Genomic DNA, 19123 nt, shown 5'->3' with positions numbered 1-19123 from the left:
GCCCTGGGAGCTGTAGTCCTGCCGCCCGCCGGGGCGGGGCCGTGGCCGGGCGCGCAGGCGCGGCGGGGCGAGGCCGGCGGGGTGAGCGCGGGGCGGTCGCGGGAAGCGGACGGTGCCGGGCCCGCTGCGATGCTGTTCCACCGCTGCCCGGCCGCCGGCCGAGGTAACGCGCCGTGCCCGGCGGGAGCGCCCGGGGCCTCGGCCCGGGCTGGGGCGGGCTGGGCTGGGCTGGGCTCGGCGGGTGGGGCCGGCGGCTGGCGCGGCGCCGAGGCGGAGCAAAGGTCGCGGCTGGGTCGCGCCGGTGTCCGGGCGGGCGCGGGGCCGGCGGGCGGGAACCCGGGGCTCGCCCTGCCCGGGGCTCGCCCTGCCCGGGGCCTCTGTGCGCCCGAGGGCCGGAGGACAGCGCTGTGCGTGAGCGGTGCCCGCGGCCCGGCTCCGTGATATTGACGTGGGTTATTCACCTGCAGCCGGGTGCCTAAAAACATGGGCGGGACGCTAGGTGTCACCTGCTTTAAAGGGTGAAATAAAGCAGCGGAACGAGTGTCCAAACTTGGGAAGTAGTTGTGGAGACAGCATCCCGACAGCTGTTACTGAAGAGCTGCCGCGAAGTTTCTCCTTGGGGCTTGCCTGGGTCGTGCCGGCGTTTCCCATCGCTTTCCGAGTCCCTGAGCTCTCAATAGTCGTGGCCCAGGCCCTGTGCGCTCGCTGGGCAAGAATCTGCCCTCTGTTATTATCAAATCCTGAAAGTTAAGTTAAAGTTTCATTATATATATATATATATATATATATATATATATATATATATATATATGTAGTTATTATCAACCTTATACAGTACCTGTTCTCAGATCCTGCCTGGTTGCAGGTAAAGGATAACTAAGAATCATAAGGTGGTATGATAATACCACCTTTTATGTGGTATTATTATTCTGTACCACCTTGTTTAGGTATAGAATTCCTGTTAAGGAACCAACATGGATTGTACTTGCTACCTTGCATGTAGTGACCTCTGGCCTAATTGTCACCGGGCAGGGTTGTGACACAGGATGCTTGTGCTGGCCTTGCCAATTGCCATTCTCAACTAAACATTTCAGTCAAAGCACACTGGTGATTTTATTTATATCATTTTGCAGAAATACTCCCCTTTAAATATGGTATTCTTCATCCCTGAACAAAACAAATTCTTTAAGGAAGGAATATTATTAAGGAAGGCACATTTTAGTTCACAGACCTTTTAACTAACTCACTTTCATACTAATGATACTAGGTTTTCTAATATAAATCACACACATTTATTATTTGTTTCTAAAGAAGGGAAAATATGACATGTAATAACTCTCTGAAAAGAGTCCTGATAGGTTTGATAATTTGAAACTTTATTTTCCGTCCGTTTGATTACGCAGAAATTCTAATTTGTTTTCACAACAATTGCTGTATCTGCAGCAAAGGTAATGGTTACCTGTATCTACTGTTCCTAGCTTTGGCTAAGCACACTTGGGTTCAGGTCTGTGCTTTTACTGCAGACCATGGCATGTACTTTAGGTGAACTGCCTTGTGTTAGTAGCCTCAAGCTCTGTGTCTCAACACGTGTTGAGACGTCAGAGCTAAACTTGCATGTCCCGTTTCTACCATTGTTTAGTCACTTTTAATGCAGTTTGAAATAAACCTTTTGAAGTTCAAAATTAAATCAGAACTTAAAGTGTGTTTGGCACCTGTGTATATTATCCTGTGTCAGCTATGCATGGCTGGCCTGTGTACTGAGTAAAGAATGCTTAAAGGGGAAGCTACTAATAAAAAAATTACACAGCATCCTCCTTACTTGAAAATTTTAAAATCTGTGTTTATGGTTTCTCATCTTCACATCACCTGGTAGCCTTTGGGAGGGGGAAGCTGTCATATTTGTTGTGCTTCTAGCATCTCTGAAACTTTGAAAAATTTGAGAAACTACAGATTTGATGTTGTTGTTTCTGGTTTTTGCAGCACGTCAGTGCTTTCATGCTCTGAAGTTGATGAAGAAGGATTGCCTTCAATCGCTGCGTGTCTCACGATGTGCCTCTACTGCTGCTGTGCCTCGCATAACCACACACTACACCATTCATCCTCGGGACAAAGACAAACGATGGCAAGGTACAAGCACTGCCTTCTTTAAAAGCTGCTTTATTGTTATTATCATTGTTATTACAATTTTCATTGCTGAGTCTTAAAGACATTAAAATGTGTTGCTGGTTTTTTCTCATTATGGAAATTCTCTGTGCTTACATACAGTACTAATATTTCAAATGAAATTTTTGCTTGCTATCTCACAATGAGTGTCTTTAGTGCTATAATATAATATCAGAGGAAACTTTATGCTTGTTTTAATAAAGAAGATATACAAGCAGCTTTTGGTTTAGTGATTATCACAACAAGATTTAGTTCTGTTCAGTATGTATCTGCTTGATTTTTTCAGATGTTCTTACCATGAGGGTTTGGTTTTAGTGAGAGAGAGGCTGGAAGAAATTGGAGATTGGCTTATGTTATTATCATTTTTTTCTATTGAAGGGGTAAACATGGAAAGATTTGCAGAGGAAGCTGATGTGGTCGTTGTTGGAGCAGGCCCTGCAGGCCTTTCTGCAGCCATTCGACTCAAGCAGTTGGCTGCTGAGCACAGCAGGGAAGTGCGTGTGTGTCTGGTGGAAAAGGCTTCTCAGATTGGTGCACACACCTTGTCTGGTGCTTGTGTCGAGCCAAGGGCCTTAGAAGAACTCTTTCCAGACTGGAAAGAGCGAGGGGTATGTATGAGCATGTAAACACCAAAGTTCATTGCTAGAGTGTAAGGAACTTCATATCTGACTCATTCTGGTATGAGTTAGTCCCTGGTACCGTTGGTAATAAGCACCATTTTAAAATACATTGATGGAACAAAACAAAAATGGGCACCTTCTTTTTAAGTCTGTTTCCTGTAGTTCAACAATGCTGGATGTTTTCTGTCTACACAGATATGCTGTGGCCTTTGCTCTTTTCTGCAGTAGTCCTACTGCACGTACACAATATATCTGCTGCAGCCTGGGGTGCCCTGCACTTGCTGCCTGTGTGCAAAGTCCAGCTCCTGTGTTCAAACAGGAAGATGTTTGGTCCTTACCAATGACAGATGTGCTGGATCTGTACAATTGCTCTTCCTGGAGATGACTGATACTGAATTCTGTGCAGACACCCTGGTGTAGCAAAGGCCTAAGATGATTTTAGGAGAGAGGTCCCAGAATAGCTGTCTGACCTGCAGTCAGCTGCCTGCTATCACCTGAGAGCTGCAAGAAGTCAGCTGTCAACTCTTTAGTTTGCTTTATGGTGATAAATCTGCAGGTTGAGCTGCCTTCTTTAAAAAGGTCTAGACTATTGATGTAGAACAGGCCTGTGTACAATAGATGTTATTTGCAAATTTTGTTTTTTTAAACCTCAGTAGTTGTGTTGATTCTTGCCTGATGACTGCCTCATAAAGTATTTTATCTTCTCTCTTGTGGTGCCTTCCTAAAGAGGTGCTATACTAAACCTGTAGTTTGTTTGATTTTGTTCGATTTTGTTGTTTCTGTTGTTTCTGTTGGATTGGCTGAGAAAACATAACCCTCTACTTCTTCTATTTAATTTTTTGTAGGCTCCACTTAATACTCCTGTAACTGAAGACAAGTTTGGAATTTTAACAAAGACATCTAGAATTCCAGTGCCAATCCTTCCAGGTAAAGTTTAGTGAGGGAGAAGAGAGTCAGCTTCCTCTGTGTCTTTTTGAACTTCTCCATGAATCAAAAGAAGTTTGAGTTGGTGTAGTGCAGCAAGTGTATGTAGACTATAATAGGTTACAGTGATACACTCTGTGTAGGTGATGGCTCTGATAACACATGAGACTAGCTTGAAGGTAGTAGCTGTAGAGGTGACAGCTTTGGTTATTTTGCTTAGTGTCCCATGTGTTATTTGTGTGTGTGTCTTTTTCTGCCTAGGGCTCCCGATGGTTAATCATGGAAATTACATAGTACGTCTGGGCCACCTTGTGAGCTGGCTAGGTGAACAAGCAGAAGCTTTGGGTGTTGAGATATATCCAGGCTATGCAGCAGCTGAGGTACTAATGACATCAGTGTGTGTTTGTGAAGAGTGGCTTTGGAACTCCCTTCAGTGCAGTCATGATCATTTTTACATGTGCAACATTCATTTTAACTGATATGTATTGTGAAAATTGTATTTCTCTATCTCAATTCCCTGGCTCAGATCCAGCAAAGTGCACACAATACATGAATAAATACATAATCTTCATTTAAGTCATAGTGTTTCGAAGTTCTGCTTTAGAACTTTTAATTAATAGATTCAGAGTACAGTTTCATTACAATGTTTTTTGTTTGTTTGTTTAAATATTTCCAAAGGTACTTTTTCATGAAGATGGTAGCGTGAAAGGGATAGCAACTAATGATGTAGGCATTCAGAAGGATGGAGCACCTAAAGTGAGTATCTATCTTCCCCATAGCTAGGAGTCTGATTATGAAAATTGTGGTACATCTGCTTCTACTGCCATCAGTAGTCTAGCTGCAGCATAAGAAAAGTTGTAAAATTCAGTACCTGTCTTCCCTCTCTATTTAATTTGATTGATTGTGTTCTCATCTCAGAACATTATAAAATTCTTCTGAGATTAGTAGAAAAAGCCTTTTCATAAAAGTTGTCTTGAAGAAGATTATGTAAGGGTGTTTTGGCATATGTGAAATGTAGGGGACAGGCACACAGACAGCTCTCATTTTCCAGTGCATGCTTTGTCCAGAAGGTGGCACAAGTAACGTGTGCAGCTTCATTGGGAATTTGGGTTTGTTTTAAGATGGGAAGGAACATTTTAGATGTATTTCTTAACATCCTCAAAACATAGATTCATTTTTTTTCTCCATTTGTTCTGGGAGAATGCATCTCTTAACTTCTTTCATGTACATATGAGTGTGCCTCTACTGCAGCTTTTTTTACTGGACTGTCACTCAATTCAAGTTTTTTAGCTGTCAGTTTTGTCAATTGCTATTACCTCCAGTGCATAAAGGCTCAGGTAAATTGGTGTAGTTTGTATAAGCTCCAAGGCAAGAGTATCTTCAACATGTTTATACAGAGCCTAATCAAATAGACTGTGGTGAATGAATAGATACCTTGCAGTCAGCACCAACCAAATAAAAATGACAGTGGTCAAAAAACATTGTAGTAAGTTGCATGTTAATTCTTGTGTAGATACTGGAGAAGGTTGTTAAATGTGAAATACAGCTGTGTCACATTGGTGAAATGTTTCAAATTAATGGATTTCTAATATTTACAATGTGGAGTTGTAGTTTGTTTGTTTTATATAAAGCTGTAGTTTGTTTTATATAAAGCTTTGAGTTTTCAAAGTGGACACTATATATTCAAGAGGTAACTCTTGTTTAGAATTTTGTAAAATTAATTCAAGTTCACATTGACAATCAGAAATTCAAAGAGTACAAGAATTTCACAAAATCCTGTGACTCCTCTTTAAATGTAATTCTCAACTAGAGGGAACATTTTCATTTGTGAGTTACAAGCAGATTGCACCTGAGACACAATTAAAAACCAAAGCAGTAAACTTCTTTTAAACCTATGCTGGCTTACCTTGAGATGGTTTAATTGAGTACAGTTGATGAGGTCAATCCAAAACTGTTGTCCTTGTCTTTTTCAACATCAAACTTTCTGACTGAAATCAAGGTTTTTTCATTATGAAAAATTTGTAAACATAATCTATATTCTTGTCCAGTGTGCTCACAGATGCAGGTGATGTACTCATACAGCAGTATCCCAATTACCCTTACCTGGTTCTCAATCCTTGTTGGAATTTTTAATGAGAATTTTTTATAGTTGTATTTTATTTAGTTTAATTTTATTGTATGTTTTAACGTGCCAGATTGGGATAATGTCATGTGGTGGGTCCTTTTGGGAGCAGGGGTGATTCAGGTTTTTCAGATATGGTAGCTCTGTCTAGCCTGTAACATTTGTGTTGGGGCACAAAACCTTACAATGTAATGTGACTTCATGAGCAAAAATTAAAGTGTGATGTTACAGGTAAAGATTCTTTGTCAGAGCTCCTTTGCACCTTGTGAAGGAGCAGATTTGGTGTAAGCATTCTCTGACCTGGAAAGATTCTCTCTTTCAGTGATGAATAGCGGTTCACTGTGGGGCTGCTCTACTGGAATCCCCTTCCAAGACTTGCCAGGGGTGCATCCTGGTTGGGTGGAAAAGACAACTGAACTAGAGCCATAATTTGCCATGGTCTGTAGTGTCTGAGCTGTGTCACCAAGTAGTGTAAAATCACTTTATTACTCTCCATTTTCTTGCTGTGAGTTTGGTGTGGCACAGACCTAACTGCTGATGAAATGCTGTACTTTTGCAGGCTACCTTTGAAAGAGGCTTGGAACTCCATGCTAAAGTCACGGTCTTTGCTGAAGGTTGTCATGGACATCTAGCCAAACAGCTGTACAAAAGATACAATCTAAGGGACAATTGTCAACCCCAGAGCTACGGCATTGGATTGAAAGAGGTACCACTTGCATAATTTTAACAATTAAAGAAAATAGCTTAAGACTTAAAGTTAGATTCTGTTTGCTTTCTAGCTAATTTTTGTAAGACATAAGAATTAAAGAATTTGAGTTACACCTTGAAAATTCAGAATCTTTGCTGTTCTGAGGCTGATCAGAGCAGATCCTCTCTGAATGTTGTGACTGTTCCACTTCAGCTGCTGCTTCTCTTGTATCTGTTTTAACTAGAGGTGCCTGTGAATCTGCTCTGTAACATTTTCAAATTACAGTCATTTGTGATACCTGTTTTCCGTATATCTGCTAAACAAGGAAGGAATTTGTGCTGCCTAATTTTGGGGGGCCTTTAGTACATGAAGAAGGAAGAAAACTGTGGGCTTTCTGTATGTTAGTAAAAGGGAGAGAGGGGAGCTGTTTCAGATGATGAATCGTGGTCTCTGAAGCACCTTCTGGATGAGCCTTTCTTTAAAAAAAAACTCCCTACATTGGGCATATAAAATTGGGATAGGAATGAGGTTTCCTTTTTAAAATATTCTATACTCAGGAAATATCACTCATGAAAAAGAGCTGTATTATTTTAGAATATATTCAGAGTTTTGACTGTAACAGAATTACTTAACTATTTTGTAGCTGTAAGCACGTACTAGTTAAATTATTAGTTTACACTCTGTAGAGAATAACCATTCTGTAAATATGACATAATCTTAGCTACAGTCTCTAATACTGAAATTGTCATTAAAGAAGGGTTTTCCTGTAGAGTTCCCTTACTTCCAGGTGAGACTGTCTGCTTTAGCAAATAGTGCAGTCCAGTAGGAGTGGATCTGAAGTAGTTGGTGCTGAGGAGCTGTTGTCCATACTATGCACGCCTCAGGTTTATTTTTACTTTGGACTAGCTGTCATCTGGTCCCATGGACTGAGTGCCCTTGCATGACTGGAATGTTTTAGATGGACTTTTAGGACCCTGTCTTTGAGTTTCACATTGAAGGAATCCAGTTCATGCTTTGGCTGCTGTATGATGTGAGTCAAAACGCAGTAAGTGGGAGGAATCAGAAGTCCCACTCAAAAATGTGCTCTTTAATCTAAACTGCAGCATTATTGTAGGTGTGCCCTCAATGCTTGGGCTGATCTGTGGTGCTCAACTGCCCTTCTGCCATTAGACTGTGCCTAGGATGTACCTCCATGGTGCAAAGATGTTTTGTGAAATGAGCAGAAAATTGACTCAATCTTGAAAACATGAAAATGCTTCTCTGAGTTCACCATGGGTCAGTGGAGCACTGAAAACGTGTAGAAGACAGCAGAGATGAGACAATTTGTTTGGCAGAAAATATTTAGATCAACTCAGGCATATTGCTTTGTCCTGACCTTGAAAAACTCACAAGATAATTCATAGAATTGTATGAAAAAATCATACTTTCAAAGAAAAAAGTCAACATAAGCATTGCATTCTGTGGCAGAAGTATCTGTCAAAGTCACTAATATTAGGAATCTTGGAATGAAAATTTTGGGTGTAGTACTGGAGTCTCAGTCACATTTTCTGATAGACAGCATTTTAAGAGAGGTATTGGGAAAACCTCAAATAGTAATCCAAAAAACTTTACTGAACAGTTGGTATTTTGCTGTATGAATTTTTGCATTGCTCATAGGAGTAAATTAAGTTTCTCCTATATGTAATTGTGTGTTTGTCTCTTAATGTATTATTGAAAAGCCATTACTTTACAATGTGAAGTGATTTTTTGGTCATCCTCATTTCAGTTATGGACTATTGATAAAACAAAATGGAAACCAGGAAGAGTGGAACATACTGTAGGCTGGCCATTAGACAGACATACATATGGAGGATCCTTTCTTTATCACTTAAATGAGCCTGAGCCTTTAGTTGCTCTTGGATTTGTGGTAAGTGAAGTTAGTTTTTTTAATTCTTAGATGTTGTTTGATCTTCATTTTATGCAGTTGCTTTTCTCTGTTTTAATGAGAAAATGTCAATACAAGAATAGGAATTGACCAAATTTAGTCCTTTTTCAATCTTAAGTGTGGTTATGCCCATACTAGGGAAGGCTAATTTGTCATATTAATCTGTCTTTAATCCAATGTCTTTTATTGAGACCAACTAGAAAACTTCCTCATAATTTCTTTGCAAACAAAGCAAATTTTGGTAATGGCAAAACCAAATGACTAATCAAAACTGTGCTCAAAAATTTCTTGTAAGTTAGGAAATCTAAATCACATGCACTTTTTACAGTTCTGTTTCCTAATCCATGTGTCAAACCTGTGTGTAACTCCACTTTTTGAGAGAAGTGTCTAAAATGGAAGCACTGCAATGCTACTAGCAATGTCCCTTTCATTTCTGAGCTCTTCACTTTGGTTTTGGTATTCTCCACCCCTGCTGGCATTGTCCTCTTTAGCAACTGCCTTTCTGAATTGGGCAGGCAACTTCTTCCTGCTTATTGCCACTTATCAGAAGTGTGAGATCTCCAGAGATAGTCTGGTGTCATTGTGGCAGCCAGGTGATGCAAGGAGGAGCAGGGATTGGAAATGCTCTGTCGCCTACAGTTCAAAATGAAAAATTCACTATTTACCCTGTTCACATGCCTCAACACAGATGTTCTAGAAGTCAAGAATACAAATGGGACTTTCAGCAGCATGGGACTGAGCTGACATTCTGTCTCCTAGATTTCAGAAGGATTACAGAGTGTGTGGAAAAATTCTACTTTTGTCTAACTGCTTTGTAAGAAGCATTGAAAAAAATTCACTAGCTTTCTCAGACACGGATACTTGACCTGTAAAGATTTCCAATATTGGAATTAATAAGTACATACAGTAGATACTCAATTTCTGTTTGATTTTAGAAGGGCTGAGAGCTCTGATTCTTGCAGAGAATGGTAGGTAATCAGTAACATTCATATTCTCTCCAGAGAGGAAAAAATCAACTTCTGTGTGAACACACAATCACTTTTTTGTCTTTGAACTTTATACCTATTTCAGTCTCAGATGATTCTTGTAGTAGGGTTATTTTATTTTACCCTTATTTTGGAACTTGTTCATTAATTTTGTCTTGTCAGCAACGCAGATGCAAGCACTGCTCTAAAAGCAGAGAGCTGCCACAGGTACCAAAGTCTTGATTGCTGCTGACTCATGATGTATTTTGTTACTTATCTCCAATAAAGCTCACAGGAACCAGAAATAATCCCTTTCTCAAAAGAGAAAAATTCAACAAGAGAATTCTTTTTAAGAATATCTTAAAGATGGGAAATGCAGAGTATATATTTGGTCAAATTCTCAAATGTATAAGAATCCTGAGCATCCAGCCCACTGGCAATCTATTTTACCCTATTTTCTGCTTTCATCATCACTCCCCTGTGCTTTATTACAATGGTTCACCTAATTGGAAATTATAACTGACTACTAAACAATTTGAAGAACTGTTTAAAGTATGAGAGCTCAAGGACATAACAATCAAAAAATAATTGTTTACCTCTTTTTTCAGCTATTTTTGGGCAGAGGTATGAAATGCAAATTTAAAACAAGCTTTGCTGCTTGTCCCACCCATTAAATCATGCTTAATTTAATCCTTTTTATACAAAAGACAGGTGAAAGGAGGTTACAATGCAATTAAATATTTTCCATATTTCAGGTGGGGACAAGAGCAGACTTGTAGCAACAAATTTTTAGATTTGCTCCTGCTGTACCATTAATAAAATATTTTTTTTTGGCAGTAGATTAAGTAGAATGATCCTGAGGTTGCTTTAGAATAAAATACATTTAAAGACTTGATGTGGTAATATGCAATTGCTTGGATTTCAATTTTTTGTTGAAATTTCATACCTTGTTTTTATTGATGTGCACTTTTTTTCCTTTTTTAAGGTTGGTTTAGATTATCAAAATCCCTATTTGAATCCATTTAGAGAATTTCAGAGGTGGAAGCATCATCCTAGTGTACAGCCTATTTTGGAGGGTGGAACAAGGATAGCCTATGGTGCCAGAGCATTAAATGAAGGTGGTATCCAGGTAATTTTTTTTTGCAAAGCTTTAATCTTTGAGTTTTCTATAGCCATATATTTAGTGCTGTAGATTTGGTTTGCATGCCATACCAAATGTTTTGCTGGACAGAAAAAGCTTCTTGTCTTGCTGGGTACTGGCTGCTGAGATTAGCTAGTCTTAGGCTCTGTCGTACTGAAAATCTTCTGACATGATCACTTTACTTTCTGAATGAAATACAGAACATAGAAACATTTTGATTGGAAAAAACCATTTACATCATTTAGTCCAATAACTAGTCCACCACTGCCAAGTCCACCACTAAACCATGTCCCCAAGTGCCACATCTGTATGTCTTATCCAGGCATGGCAACTCAACCACTTCACTGGGCAGCTTGTGCAAGTGCTTGACAACCCTTCCTGTGAAGATATTTTTCCTAACACCCAATCTAAACCTCCTCTGGCACAACTTGAGCCCTTTCCTCTCTTCCTGCCACTTGTGAGAAGAGACTGATCCTCACCTCAGTGCACGCTCCTTTCAGGTGGTTGTAGAGAGCAGTCAGGTCACCCCTGAGTCTCCTTTTCTCCAGGTTAAACACCCCCAGCTCCCTCAGCTGCTCCTCATAAGACCTGAGCTCCAGGCCCTTCATAAATTCCATTGCCCTTCCCTGGACACACTCCAGCATTTCAGTGTCTTGTGAGGGGCCCAGAACTGGGCAAAGGATTCAAGATACAGCATCACCAGTGCTGACTACAGGGAAATAATCACTGCCCTGGTCCTGCTGGCTGCACTATTTGTGATCCAAGCTAGGATGCCATTGGCCTTCTTGGCCACCTGGGCACATGCTGGCTCATGTCCTTTTTGCTGGGCAGTTTTCCAGTCACTCTGCCCTGGCCTAAGGCACTGCATGGAGCTGTTTTAACCCAAGGACAGGACACAGCACTTTGCCTTACTGATGTCAGTATAATCAGCCTTGGTCCATAGAACCATCCTGTCCAGATCCCTCTGCAGCAGATCAGCATTCCCACCCATCTTTGTGCTGCCTGCAGACTGACTGAGGGTTCACTCAATCCCCTTGTCCAGGTCATTGATAAAGATATTGACCAGGTCTGGCCCCAGTACTGAGCCCTGCAGAATCCTACTAGTGGCTGGCTGCCAGCTGGATGTAACTACACTCACCAACACTCTCTGAGCCCAGACATCCAGAGTTTTTACCCAGCAGAGTGTTTGCCCAAGCTATGAGCAGCCAGTGAAGTGGAATTTATATTGCAGTCAAGAACGTTCAGCAGCAAAGATGCCATATATCTTTTGCTTTGCCTGGAATCTTGGGGAAGACGGGGTAGTACCACTGATCTGTTCTTTTAGGGTCTTCCAAATTACTTATTTATCCCAGCAAAAAGAACTCCTTTTCAGTGCTTGAGCCTTAAGTCACTGATGGTGCTGAAACTGTAATGTAATTTGGCAGGTAAATCTTTACCTCTTCAAATACGAATACCTTGAGTTTCTTTTATGCTCAACTTTGAGTTTCTGCTTTCTTGGGAGGTGTTCATTTTGTTAACTTAAGTAGTGCAAAAGGTAAAATTTTGAATATGTATTATTTAAGACTGTCTGATTGATACATTTCCTTTCAAATGCTGACCTTTCTGACTAAGGTCAGCTGAAAGGGCTGGAAAAGCTTGCAAAAAAATGGTCTGGAGTTTATATTTAACAGTTTTAAAGTACATCCAACCTGTTAGCTTCTCATCTTGAAACACAGAGTGTGGCAGTATGTTCTGTACTCCCAGATCCATCTTCCAGATGCTCCTTTCAGTTTGGACCTTAAAACTAGCTTGAGTGTCCATGATCTGCAGCCTGTGTGTGGGGCCATGCCACTCTGCCCTCTGACTACTTTGCCTTTCCTTTTTGAACCTCTTCTCAGTATAAACGTGGCTTCACGAGGTTCTTGCAATACAAGCAGAATTTCATCACAGCTTCACTCTTGTCACAGTCATGTGGAGTTAGGCTTTGACCCCAGTGTGCATTCCTGGCAGTGAGTCATGTGAGTTTGGGAAGCAGCTTCTTGATTACACCCATGCTGCACATCTAATCAATCTGAGCGTTGATTTTGTCCACTCTGCAGTGGAAATGTGTCATATCACATTGTAACACAGCTTATTTCAAAAACCATTGCCACTCCACTATTAGCACAGACACCATGAAAAATACCAAGATGCTCTAATCTGGACTTTTATGCAAGAGGGGCTTCTTTTTCCACCCTGTGCCCTGGTTTCTCACATAGAATTTCTGGCTTTGGTGAAGTAGCCAGAGTGTGACTAGTTGTATCCTCCTTATACTCAAAACCTATAGCTGAAAGAATACAGTATTTTTAAGTCACTTACAGACATTGTGCTAAGTTACATAGTAGAACTACAGACCTTGCACATCTCTGCCTCATCTTTGAACATCTTTGTTGGATTTAAACCAATATGTCTCTTACTTTCCATTGTTCCTAATATAAAAGCATGTTTTGCTTCATTGGTTTTTTGGTGGGGTTTTTTAATTTCCTGTAGATAGATTTGATTAGGTGATCATGAAGTCACTCTTCTAAAAGACTTTTTTTAATACATGCCTTCTGTAAAAAAAAGCTTTATTGATGATTCACTTAGGAAGAGTTTTAAGATTAGCTCTTCTTTTGCATGTGTTGCTTTGATTAATAACTGTAGCAGTCTGACTCATTTGTATCACTGTAGTCCAGGAATATTTTCTTATGTAAGTCATTCCATAGCTCCACTTTTTGATTTTGGTAACAGAATTGCATCAAATAGGTGTATAGAGTTACCACCAACTTCAGCTTTTTTGTTATAGATAACCAAATGACCATGATCTTCAATCTTTAGCACAGAGTGAAGGGGGAGAGAGAGTGCATGTGTTTTTTAATGTCTCTGGAAGGAAAGATAAGAGTTTAGTAACTTAATCTCTGTAGCTACTATTTATAATATTTATTAAAACTACAAAACAAAGCACCTAAATTCCCATGCACCCTCTATTTGGTCTCTATTTTATCAAAATCTTTTGAAAGGTTTAAGAGTTTTGTGGAGAAAAAGGTGTTGCAGTTATTGAGCAGTGTATGCTGTGAATATCGGGAGGGAAAACCTGACAACCCATTTAAGTGTCAAACATTAGACTCACCTAACAGATTGTAAGCCCTGGTCTGGAGCTAAGGGGAGGAAGAACATGAGGTTTCCTGTCTGCCAGCAGGAAAGACTCTGCAGGGAGCAGGTGTCTCCCCTTCCCTAAAGCAGTCTTGTTTTGTTTCTGTATCTCAGAGGCATGATGTGTTTCTTCCACTGACTATGAAAGCAGGCTCCAAGTGCCATAGTACTAATAATGAGAATTACTACCAAAGCTGCAGTATGTGCTACCTTTTGTGTTACATGACTCATCTTTAATCTCATTTATTCTTTAGCAGTGTGGTGGGTCACTGTGCATATTACATGAAACAGTGTTTGCAGAAGAAAAGTACTTGATCACCATCTTCCTATGCAATTTGGAGTCAGTCAAGAAGTCTTTCTATCCTTATGTCAGTGCTGCACCATTGAATCCTAATAGATAACATAGGATGGCTGTTTTCTGAGAAAAGAGAGAACATCCCACATACTTAATCTCTTTGAAATAGTGTTATGTAGCTGAACTTGAAACTTCTTTTCCCAGAAAAGTAAGTTGTAGTTGCGTTTTCAGCCTGAATTACCTTTTCTGTGAACCAAATCGCTAGGTCTCTGATTAAACAAACTGCACAAAACACAGAGGAAATGCTGTGTAATTTAACTTTTTAGTGATTGCTATATGACTATACAAAAGTAAGCAGTCCTGGGTGACTAGTAAAGAGGTAACAATTGAACAAGCAGAAGAAACAAAACTTTTGATTTGGGTTACCCTAAATTCCAAGGGATACATTTTTTTGACATTTTTCATGAAATTCAACTACTTGTTTAGTATTTAGGTTACTGCAAAATTAATTCTTTCAGACAGTATTAATAAAAGCAGGATGCTAGATTAAGATGTACTGCTCAGCACTAAAGACGTTAGGAGGAAGGGTATGTTCAAAACTTCAGCAATTTGTGACTTAGGCTTTGATCAGAGCTCTCTGCTCAAAGTTCTGCAGTCAGTCTGCACTTTGAAGCTGTTTCCAGTGTAAAATCTTAATCACCTTGGTAGCTGAGGTATTCCTCAGTCAATATAGGTGTATAACGTAGTATATTAATACTATTGACCTGACCAAATCATCTTGGCTGTGTTAGGTTTGTGAGTTGACCATACTCTATGACATTATGCTTACAGAATGGGAGTAAGATGGTGATTTTGCACCAAAATATATTTGCTGACTGTGAGCAACTTCTAAAATAAGGAGGAGGGGGGCAGGTATGATAGCAGTGTGCAGTTTCACAGAAAAAAATTTGTGGAAAAAAGCACTGTGAGGTGAGGTGACTACAACTTACTGTGTGGAAATCAGGGAAACAAATGGGAGTTTGGGGTTTTTATTTTTAAAAATTTACTTGAGCTTGAAGGAGGAACACCATATCGGTGGGTGACTACTGGAGTTTTGCTGCAGATAAGGCAGCTGTGGAGAGGATATAAGGAAAATATCACTTTCTTACTCAGCACAAGTAAATTATCTCTATTCCTATGTGCATACTGTGCTCAAATTCCATGAATAAGTGGAGTAACTGGTGTATGTTTAGAGAGTACATGTGCCAGGTCTGAAAATGGAAAGGACACTCAAGCCTTATGCCAGTTTAATTTCAGAATGTTATTTTCACTTCAACAAACAAAACCAAACAAGAACAAAACCTTTCGTTCTGTTTTCCCTTCAGTCAATACCCAAACTCACCTTCCCAGGTGGATTATTAATTGGTTGCAGTCCTGGACTCTTGAATGTTCCCAAGATCAAAGGAACACATACTGCAATGAAAAGTGGCATGTTGGCTTCAGAAGCCATTTTTAGTCGACTAACCAATGAAAATCTCCAATCAAAGACAATAGGTAAGATCATTTTACTTTGATTTGTAATTACCTTGTGTTCAATTAGAACCACCACCAACCAACAGCAGTAATTAATTAGGCTGAACAAATTAGTTGGAAATGTGAATCAATAATGAAATGAGTGTGTTTAAAATATATTTTATTATTTACTATTGATAATGTCAAATTATTTATTAAAGAAATTAATATTTGCTGTTATTCATAAGTATTGATCCTACTGCTAGAAGCTCTAATGACCATCTGAAAAGTAAGCTTATGCTTCCTGTGTAAGTAAACAAGAATAGTTTTGTTCCTACAAACACAATAAAAAGTAGTGCTTAATGATTCCAAAAGTGCTACAGAAAGCCTGCTGAAACCAGAAAAAAAAAAGGGAATAGATTAGATGAAGCAAAACAGCACGAGATTTTTCAAATATGCTCTTACTGTTGTTAGGATCCTGTTTTCATCCAGTCCTTTTTTCTGTCTTTTAATCTTTTAGTTGTCTCAGTTTGAGACTATGTGTATTTTATTTTAGACATAATACAAGCACATTGTAGTAATTACCTGGTCCTGACCACCTTGTAGTGATTTGTTTAAGCCTTGGTTGTCCTCTTAAATCTGTTAATAAAATCTGTAGGGAGAGAGACTAGAGTTTTGGTCACTCTGGAGCCAAGACTATACACAGGTGCCACATGATGATTATTTTAGAAATTTTCTGTCTGTACTGGTGGATTGAGACCTAATGAGCTCTCATTCAGCTGAAACACACCATACACAGAAGGTGTGCTGAACAATTAAAACTTCAGCTAGACATGCTAAAATGCTTAGAATCCATCTGAAGCTATAAACACTGTTGGTGGGTAGTGTGCCACTCCTGTTTGATTATGGACATGTTTTATATGCTGTTTTTCAGTCTTGTCAAGGCTGGACTGCTACAGCCCACTTCCTTCTCTTTGCAGAGATAATGGACTTTATGGGAAATATGGACTGAAGCATGCTTTTCCTATGTAGACAGGACTTAAAATTCATTATTTAGAACATTTATTCCTATACAGTAGTAATAGAGAGCGGTGAAGAGAAAGCTCTCAAATAATCTTCATTTGAAGAAAGATTTTTTTAAATATAATTACTTGACTTTAACTACACGGTGGTAGATGTATCAAGTGTGAAATGTCTAGTATTTGTAAAGAATACAAAGAGTTTAAATCAAAAGTTTGCAGTCAAATACATCTCATTCATGTGCTGATTACAAAGGGAGAAATTATCTAGAATTGGCATTATCTGTTGGGCCATAGCTATAGTTACTGAAATGGGACTTTGGTTGCAAAACTTCTCTGGAAAAAGCTTTAGAACTTGACATTAGAATTGCAAACCTGGGTTTGGATCACAGGTGGACTGTCCTGGTCAGCACTCAAATTCTGTGAGTAGCTGCTTTCCCACAGAGGTGCCAATGGAGCCACCTGCCTGATTATATTTTGCTGAGTTTTGAGACAATGTAATGCTGCTTGTGGCTCATTTAATAGAGGCTACAAAGGAACAGTACATGTCTGCCAACAAAACACATCTCTTGATTCGAGAAGCTGAAACATGTTGTCTAGTATATTCCTAGCTTACAGTTCTGAAATTCTCATGTTGCTGATTTCATTGCTAGCAGTTGCTTTTATTCAGCATTTATTCTTTTATTTCGAGGATAGTCTTGATGCACTGTAGGTACCTAACAAGTAATGTACTGCCTTAGGACTTGATGTGCAAGAATATGAAGAGAACCTGAAGAAGTCCTGGGTGTGGAAAGAGCTGTATGCAGTGAGAAACATCCGACCATCCTGCCATACTGTACTTGGTGTGTATGGAGGAATGATATATACAGGCATATTTTATTGGATACTGAGAGGAATGGAACCATGGACATTAAAACATCCAGGTAATTTCATTATCTCCTGAAGAAGATTTTGAATTTATATGTCAGTCTTTTCTGGTCTGTTTCAGCTAGTGCACATCTGGTCCAGTCATGAGGCCTTAAAGTGTACAAAAGAAATGGATGATAAAATTGAAGTAGACCCTCGTACCAGCTACCATACAATGTAAATTAAGACATTAAAACATTGCTTAGTATAACTTGGTATAGATATTTGTCTCGTGAAAAAGGCTGTCTTCTATGAAGTACTTCATTCTGATGACAAGGGAAGTTAAAACAGTTTAGTTAAATTGTTCTTGAGTAACTGCAAATTACAATAATTCTATACTAAAATTTATTAAAAATGTATTTAGGACCAGATTATGCTCAGCTCAAGCCAGCCAAAGACTGCACCCCTATTGAATACCCAAAGCCCGATGGAAAAATCAGTTTTGATCTCCTGTCATCTGTGGCTTTAAGTGGTACAAACCATGAAGATGACCAGCCCCCTCACTTAACTCTCAAAGATGACAGCGTCCCTGTGAGCAGGAACCTGGCTGTATTCGATGGACCGGAGCAAAGGTTTTGTCCTGCAGGTAGGTAACAAAAATGTGTGTGTCAGCTGTTTCTGCAACAGGAAAGACTAAGTACTTCAGGAAGGGTCCACCTGACCTCCTACATACTTCAAGCATTCCATCCCAATTTTCCTCCAAGAAGGAGGTTCAGTTGAAAGTCTTAAAACATGTTAGCAGTACTTTTGTGATGAAATAACTGTTAAATGTGTTAGAAGGGAATTAAGTCACATTAGTAATATTCTTCTCTTGTTACACTTGCTGGTAAGTAGAATATACATGTAGGGGGGAAGCTGTTCAGCAAAGTGATAGCTCCCTTCTTGTCTTTGCAGGAGTCTATGAGTATGTTCCTCTGGAATCAGGAGAAGGATCAAGGCTGCAAATAAATGCTCAGAACTGTGTCCACTGCAAAACATGTGATATTAAAGACCCAAGTCAGAACATTAACTGGGTAGTACCTGAAGGTGGAGGAGGACCAGCTTATAATGGAATGTAAACTAACAGATCAATTCAGTGACTTCTGATCACCAACAAATATGTTGGAGTAATTTATGCTGCAGCATAATTAATGTACAGCACTGACTTGAATGTTAAAAGAGTTTGAGACTAATGTGCCATTCTGAATTTTACATTTGACTGTTGCATTAAATACAAAGTTGGTGCCTTCTGGTTAAACCCTAGCCTTATTTAATAGCACTTCTTTACAGGAGCTGTATTGCAGGCAAAAGTTCTTATCAGGACTGACAGAGGAGCTTTGGATCTTGGATGTACTGCTGAAGTTCAGTGATAGCAGGAGCCATATCCAGAACTGTGCGTATTATGGTGGAATAATTTAGTACCCACCTTTAAAAAAATATTTTCTCTCTCTAGATGGAGTGATTTACATGTAATCATACCTGGCAGTCAGGGAAATAAATCAGTCTAGAAAATTGTCACTGCTTTAAAGTGTTATATTTTATATCAAATTTTCAGTTTGGGGTGGGGTTTTGGGGATTTTTTTCTGATGATGATAATAGGGAATACCTCTTGTAAAGTGGTTCTAAAAAAAAATAAATCTGCATCTTCATTCTATGTAAGGAATAAAAATGCTGGTAGACAAGAAATCAGACCTGCTCTAATGGGAACTGTGAAAATGCCTACATTCTCTTCATGT

General features: G+C 39.4%; 1 protein-coding gene across 1 annotated transcript; it reads left to right on the top strand.

Moving 5' to 3' along the window:
• The first annotated feature begins 77 nt into the window (after nucleotides 1–77).
• ETFDH (electron transfer flavoprotein dehydrogenase) lies at nucleotides 78–19073 on the top strand. Its single transcript, XM_058023857.1, has 13 exons — nucleotides 78–163; nucleotides 1981–2127; nucleotides 2542–2771; nucleotides 3629–3710; nucleotides 3969–4087; nucleotides 4386–4463; nucleotides 6389–6535; nucleotides 8283–8423; nucleotides 10392–10535; nucleotides 15357–15525; nucleotides 17243–17425; nucleotides 17773–17994; nucleotides 18303–19073. Exons 1-13 carry the CDS (start codon nucleotides 130–132, stop codon nucleotides 18464–18466), a joined length of 1860 nt encoding a protein of 619 aa, XP_057879840.1. The 5' UTR covers nucleotides 78–129; the 3' UTR covers nucleotides 18467–19073.
• The last annotated feature ends 50 nt before the right edge of the window (nucleotides 19074–19123 follow it).

This window comes from Melospiza georgiana, chromosome 5 (assembly GCF_028018845.1).
Source record: "Melospiza georgiana isolate bMelGeo1 chromosome 5, bMelGeo1.pri, whole genome shotgun sequence".
In the NCBI taxonomy this organism is placed as follows: Eukaryota; Metazoa; Chordata; class Aves; order Passeriformes; family Passerellidae; genus Melospiza; species Melospiza georgiana.
The sequence above is the reverse complement of the archived record's forward strand: the minus strand, read 5'-3'. Positions and strand labels throughout refer to the sequence as shown.